This window comes from Hyperoodon ampullatus, assembly GCF_949752795.1.
Source record: "Hyperoodon ampullatus genome assembly, chromosome: 8".
Classification (NCBI taxonomy): Eukaryota; Metazoa; Chordata; class Mammalia; order Artiodactyla; family Ziphiidae; genus Hyperoodon; species Hyperoodon ampullatus.
This window is the reverse complement of record NC_136921.1, coordinates 8,652,751-8,659,562: the sequence shown is the minus strand read 5'-3', so window position 1 is coordinate 8,659,562 and position 6,812 is coordinate 8,652,751. Positions and strand designations below refer to the sequence as shown.

Below are 6,812 nucleotides of genomic sequence, written 5' to 3'. Positions count from 1 at the left end.
TGACACTCCAGTGTGAATTAACAGACCCCATGGTGCAAGTGTAGATGGCCACCCTCAAAGCGCTGGCCGCGCGGCTGCCCCTGGAGCGTAGACTCCTACTTGGAGAGGATGTGGATTCACACGCTCACACGTGCTGCACTTAAGGGACCACAGCCAGGGCCACTCTCCACCCTGCAGCCTCTGCCCAGCTCTGAGCCCCAACACCTCTCTCCCAAGTGCCCAGAGCTCCTCACACCTTGGCCAGAGGCTGGCCCAGTGCACCCTCTGGGCCTGCAGAGGGCCCTCCACATCTGAGGGCTCAGCAGGCTCTGGGCCCCGGGCTTTCATCCCAGGGGAAACCAGCAGGGTCGGGATCCCAACCAATTCCGGAGGGGTGGTGGGGGCTGACGTGAAAGAAAGGGGGGAGGGGAAGGGGGCTCTTGGGGCCCCCCCAGGCAGGGCTCCCTGAGCTCCCTCTTTCAGGGCAGAACTTCCACCTGAGGGGAGCAGAGGTTGACCATGTGACAGGGACAGCTGACCCGCTTCCCCCATGCTTGGGACCCACGCCAGCCCCCGCCTAACCGGTTGCTTCCATTCCCCCACCCTCCCTCCAGGGCCCCCTCCACCTCCCGGATCAGTTTCTGCAGCTTCCCTCTGCCTTCAGCCACGGCTGTGGGGCAGGTGACAGATTCCATCTGCAGACTGACCTCTGCCTCCTCAGGGCCTCGCTCACCCACCCCGGTCAAGGCTTGAGGGACTCTGCCCGAAGGGCAGGGGCGGGGACAGGTGGAGTGGGCCAGGCTGGGTGAGTTCCGGCGCTCCTGATAGGGACGGGCCCAAGCAGCCCCAGGGGAGCCGGTCGGACAGACGGTGCAAGCTGACCAGGGGCTGGCCTGGCTCCCACCCCAGAGTCAAGAACCGAGTATTTAACTGTCATCCATTTCCCAGGCTGAGTTTGACCGAGGCCCAGATCAAATGAAACCATGATGACAAACTGTTCCTCTCAGTGGACCAGATTCCACTGGCAAACACTCTGCTGCCTTTGGCGGCGGTCCTCCCATTACCACCTTTGAACCCTCCCGGGTTCTGGAACCTATGGATTGGCTCCCCACCTCGCAGGAGGCACTGATCAAGCTTCACATGCGTCATCTCTGTAATTCTGTGCTGCCAGGAAACTGAGGTCTCAGGGCAATAAGCCACCTGCTCCCGGTGACATGCAGGAAGTGCAGACCCGCAGACTCAACACTGCCCCTCCAGTCCCTAACTCTGGGCTCAAAACCCCTTCCCAGAGATCACTGTGTCCACCCCTCATTAGGCTCCTAAAAAGACCCCGCAGCTTCCAGGTGAGAGGTCAGTGCTGAGGCAGGGCGGACTCTCCTCAGCCAGGCCAGCACAAGCCCTCCCTCAAGGCCATACTTGAAGGGCAAAGCAAGAGAACACAGAAGCCTGGGCAGTGAACTACCTGGTGCCCTGCGGGATGGGTGGCCAGTGGGACTGTGGGTGGCCCTCAACAGCAGGCTGCCAGGCCAAGGGGGGCTTTGGGCTGCAGGTCAGAACTTCTTCCTGCTCTGGTACTTGCGAGGGGCTGTTACTAAGGCGCTGGCCCCAGGGTTCTCCTCTGGAATTCTGCCTGAAAGGCCCTTCACAGTCCCTCCCTGAAGCTTGCAACATCCAGGAAAAATTCTATTGAGTGTTGGCTCTCTCCTCCCCCTCCAATGGGCCCTCGAGCCTTAAAGGAAGTGCCCCTCACCAGAGCCTCAGGGGCCTGGGGTCCAGTTGGGAAAGAGCAGCCTCCTTAGGCTTCCTACCACCTGCCTCTGACTGTACCTGGAGGCCTCCTGGCCTCCCTGGGTGCCCCTTGGCAGGAAGTTGCTCCCTGTCACTGCTTTCCCTGAGTGAAGGGCAAAAGGGCCTGCCTCCAGAGCCAGGCAGGCTTCCTGGGTTCGCTTACTATGAGACCTGACCCGCTGGAGGCAGGCACCTCCATTTCCTCCTTTGTAAAGTGGTAATAATAATAGCCTCTAGGACTCAGTCATTTCACGCAGGGGCCTAGACCGTGCTTTGCATATTGCACTGCTTGACGAATGTTAGCTGTTATTTACTGGGCTGTGAAATGCTTCTGTTTCACTACTGTGGGCCCTTTTGAGGCCCTACTGTGAGCTCAGTGATGGGACCTCAACATGGAACAAGGCTAGGACAGACATTACCTGTTAGAGGATTCTGGAAGTCACCTGGATGGAACACCCACCACCCCAGACCCACCTGGGCCAAGAACGCCCCTGTGAGTTCTCTGTCTTTGTGCAGCCCACTCCCTAGGAGTCCCTGGGTGTGGCATACACAAACAGATTAATAAAGGCTTAGGGACAAAGAAGGTTTTGAGTGAAATACTTGTTGACGGATGAAAAGGGAGTTTGGGCGGCAGATGGGCCTTTCCTAGGTGGTGAGGAGGGGCTTAAAGAGGCGAGAAGGACCCCAGAGAGGAGAGGGCTACTGTCCAGGGACACAGGGAAGGTTTCAGGGCTGAGCTGCGGCCTGGGCCGGGGTCCCCACCCAGGCAACCCGGCCTCCCCCTGACCTCTGCTCGGGGTTCTGCTCTCCCAGCCCCAGTCCCTCTCCTCCGTAGACCCAGCCTTAGGTAGCTAGGTGCGGGGGTGCGGGGGTGCGGGGGGCGGGAGGGGGAAGGGGAGAGGCGGGAAAGGAAGCCCTGTATGCCTCTGCCTCCCCCACCCAGAAAAAGTACGGACGGGGCCGGAGGGAAATGGCTGGGCCCCGCGCGCCTGGGGAGGTTGGAGGGGGGTGGGGTCCGGGTCCGCAAGAGTCCAGAGGGGCCGGCGACCCCAGGGAAGCCCCGCGGGGGAAACCGCGTCCCTGGGGGCGTGAGTGACCCTCGTGGGCTCCGAAGTCCTGACTCGGCCACTCACGCCCGGGCCGAGTGATCGTGGGCGGCTCCGGGCGCTCCCGGGGCTCAGGCGCCACCCCCGGGAAATGGGTAATTGCCGCTCTGCGCGGGGCTGAGGGCTCGGCGCGCGGCCGCGGGGATGGAGAGCCGGGGGCGCCGAAGGGGTTAAGGTACCTGGGCCGCCGCCTACCCTCCGGGCCCCTCCTCCGGCCGCGGGGAAGAGGAAAGCCTCGGCGGGGGCGCGGCCCGGCCTCCGCCCATGCCCGCCCCCGCCCGCCCCCGTCCCGGTCCCCATCCCGGTCCAGGTCCCCGCCCGCCGTCCCCGAGCCGCGGTGCCCAGAGCTGCGATCCGCGCGCCCCGCTCCGCCGCCGCCCTGGACCGGGCCGCCATGTCGCTGTGGTGAGTGGGGCCGTCGGGCCGGGGGACCCGGGCTGGGGGCGCGGGGAGGCATGCCGCGCTGGGTGTCCCGGGCTGGCCTCACTTTCCCGGGCACAGATGGGCTGGCACGGCGGTGGCCGGAGATGCCCGGCTGTGCGCGACGCCTGCACCGGCCGGTCGGCGACCGGGGACCGCGGGGCCCGTGCGCTCAGCCCTCCCCGGCGGCCCCTGTGCTCCCTTACGCCCGGGCACCGAGGCTCGCACATCCACTCCCGCACCCGGGGAGTTAGCGACGCAAGGTCTCGCCGGCAGCTGGGTCCCGTCCCCCATTCCCAGGGCCTCCTGCGTCCTGGGCGACACCCGTCCTCTACCCTCAACCCCTGAGTGGCTCTCCTTCCTCCCGGGGAGCTCGTGCCTCCCGCCTGCCCACCTCTCCCCTTCTCCTCTCCTCCCGTTGGGGGCTTTTTTCCCACAAATGAAGTGGGGCGGTGCAAGTGGAGCCAGCCTGGAGTGGAGGGGGATGACCCCCTCTGTACTTCCTCCATTCCGACCTCCCGACCTGGGGTGTGGAGGGCTTCGCCGAAACCCTCAGGGCAGGAAAGCCGGCCCCGGAGCACTCCGCTCCCACCCCCTGGGAAGATACGGTCTTGAGTCACACCCCTGTCCCAGCACCTGAGAGGATCCAGTCTTCCTCCAGGAAATCTTGGGACCCCATGGAAAACTGCCGCTCCATGGGGCTCAGCCTTCACTCGCCCCGGGTGCCTGCCACCTTTAATCAGCCGGTCCTGAGGCCACTCCAGGCTGCTCTCTACCTGGTTCCTGTCTCACCACTTTACAGTCTGTCTCTCCCATATCTCCCCTCTTGGCACTCAGGGCCATCTCCCTGCTGGGCTGGCCCTGTGAGGCCACACTTTTCTGGGCTGCCCCCCACTCCTCGAGTCCCCAGCTCCTATGTCTCCACAGGAGAGAACATGGCAGGTGGCATGGCCACCCCCAGAGTGTGAGCTGAGGAGAGGGTGTCCTGGGGTCCAAGGGCTCAGGGTCCGGGGACTCAGGGCCCTGGCCCTGGCTCTGCAAGCACTCCTGGAAAAAAAAAAAACCTGATTTCTGCTTCCAAAAGGGGTGTGGTGAGGTTAACTCGTTATGAGGGACCCTGGAGAGTGGGGATACAGCTGCGCCCTTCCCAAGGCAGCAGAGCCGGGGGACTTCACCTCTCCTAGTTGGGGTATGGGGGCAGTGGGCATGCTAGGAGATGCTCGCCCCATTTTCAGGCCTCTGTCGATCCGTGAGGGCTGTTCTTTTTTGTTGGGTCACGTGGATGCAGGGGGACGGGGGAGGGACAGGTTTCTTCAGGTCCCAGGTTAGAGCCGACTCCCCAGTGTCCCCCACACTTTTTGAGCAGGTGTACTCTCTGATGGTTCACCAGGCTTGCACAAAGCGAAGGGGGTGCCTGGGGGAGAGGTGGGGAACGGGGCAGAGGTCATCCTCGGGGAATCACAGCATTCCCCTGACTCCATACCCACTGTGTGCCCAGCACTGCGGCTAGCACTTCAACTGCATGTTATCCTCATTTCGGAAAAGAAGAAATCATGGCTCAGAGAGGTTAAGGGAGACCCACCGGACCTCTCCATTCAGCTCGTAAGTAGCAGGACCAAAATCTGAATCCTAGCAGCCTGACTCCACAGTGTTTGTACTTAAGCTCTGTGCTGTGTGGCTCCCCTGGTCCTGGAGGAGGGAGGTCAGGATGAGAGAGGAAGCAGGACCCTCCTCTGACCGCTCAGGGGCCCAGGGAGTTGAGTCGGTGTCCAGGGTCCACTTGCCCATCTGGAACTGCACCTCTGTACAAGGGGACTGACTCATCCTTTCTTCTCTCCTTTGTACCATTCTCTCCCCACCTCACTACCCCCCCCCCACAGGAAGAGAACCATCTACAAGAGTGTGTGCCTGTCGCTGGCCCTACTCGTGGCTGTAACAGTATTCCAGCGCAGTCTGACCCCCAGCCAGTTTCTGCAGGAGCCCCTGCTACCCACCTTCGGGTTACAGAAGGCCCAGAAACTGAGCGGACACCTGGTGAACCCTGACAGCTTCTGGAAGAACCCGAAGGATGCGGTCACCCTCACACCCATGGTTTCACGGGGGCCCCAGGCCTGGGATGTGACCACCACTAACTGCTCAGCCAATGTAAACTTGACCCACCAGCCCTGGTTCCAGGGCCTGGAGCCACACTTCCAGCAGTTTCTGTTCTATCGCCACTGCCGATACTTCCCCATGCTGCTGAACCATCCAGAGAAGTGCAGCGGCGACGTCTATCTGCTGGTGGTGGTCAAGTCCGTCATCACACAGCACGACCGCCGCGAGGCCATCCGCCAGACCTGGGGCCGCGAGCAGGAGTCGGCGGGCCAGGGCCGCGGCGCCGTGCACACCCTCTTCCTGCTGGGTACAGCCTCCAAGCAGGAGGAGCGGGCCCACTACCAGCGGCTGCTGGCCTACGAGGACCGCATCTACGGGGACATCCTGCAGTGGGACTTTCTTGACAGCTTCTTCAACCTGACCCTCAAGGAGATCCACTTCCTCAAGTGGCTTGACATCTACTGCCCCAACGTCCACTTCATCTTCAAGGGCGACGATGACGTCTTCGTCAACCCCACCAACCTGCTGGAATTTCTGGCTGACCGGCGGCCCCAGGAAGACCTGTTTGTGGGTGACGTCCTGCAGCACGCTCGGCCCATCCGCAGAAAGGATAACAAATACTACATCCCCGGGGCCCTGTACAGCCAGGCCAGCTACCCGCCGTACGCAGGCGGAGGGGGCTTCCTTATGGCCGGGGGCCTGGCCCGGCGCCTGCACCATGCTTGCGACACCCTGGAGCTTTACCCCATCGACGACGTCTTCCTGGGCATGTGCCTGGAGGTGCTGGGCGTGCGGCCCACGGCCCACGAGGGCTTCAAGACATTCGGCATCTCGCGGAACCGCAACAGCCGCATGAACAAGGAGCCCTGCTTCTTCCGCTCCATGCTCGTCGTGCACAAGCTGCTGCCCGCTGAGCTGCTTGCCATGTGGGGTCTGGTGCACGGCAACCTTACCTGCTCCCGCAAGCTCCAGGTGCTCTGACACCGGGCGGGCCGCCAGGGTAGACTAGGGCGTGTGCCCTCGAGCCGCGGAAGGCATGAGGCTGCAAGTGCGAGGCCAGGGCACAGCCTTCGGTCCCCGCGGGGAGGCGGAGGTGTGGGCCTTACATGTCCCCAGGTGTGGTGGGGTGCAGGTAGCCGGAGCTGAGGCCCGGGAACGTTTGCAACTGCCCAGACTGGAGACGGTTCTCTGGGGAGCGAGGCCACTGGCCCCTGGCAGCCCTCCTAACCTGGGTCTGTGGCCTGGCTCCCTCTGACCCGGTGGGAGGCCCCGGTGGCCTCTGAAGGAACCCTGTGCTCAGGTACCTGGGCTAGACCTGCCCCTGGATGGGTCTGCGGCTGCCCTCTCACCTTCACGGAGAAGATTCTCCTTCTCCTGTGAAATGCCTCAGTCTCCCCACGGGCCCAAGCAGCCCTTTCAGGAGAA

General features: G+C 63.1%; 1 protein-coding gene across 1 annotated transcript; it reads left to right on the top strand.

Annotated features, from left to right (window-relative positions):
- Nucleotides 1-4,228: 4,228 nt before the first annotated feature.
- B3GNT7 (UDP-GlcNAc:betaGal beta-1,3-N-acetylglucosaminyltransferase 7) lies at nucleotides 4,229-6,368 on the top strand (the record flags this gene model as incomplete). The annotated part of the gene is made up of 2 exons (XM_079710657.1): nucleotides 4,229-4,257; nucleotides 5,174-6,368. The coding sequence occupies 2 exons, from the start codon at nucleotides 4,229-4,231 to the stop codon at nucleotides 6,366-6,368; spliced, it is 1,224 nt and encodes a 407-aa protein (XP_079566783.1).
- Nucleotides 6,369-6,812: the final 444 nt, after the last annotated feature.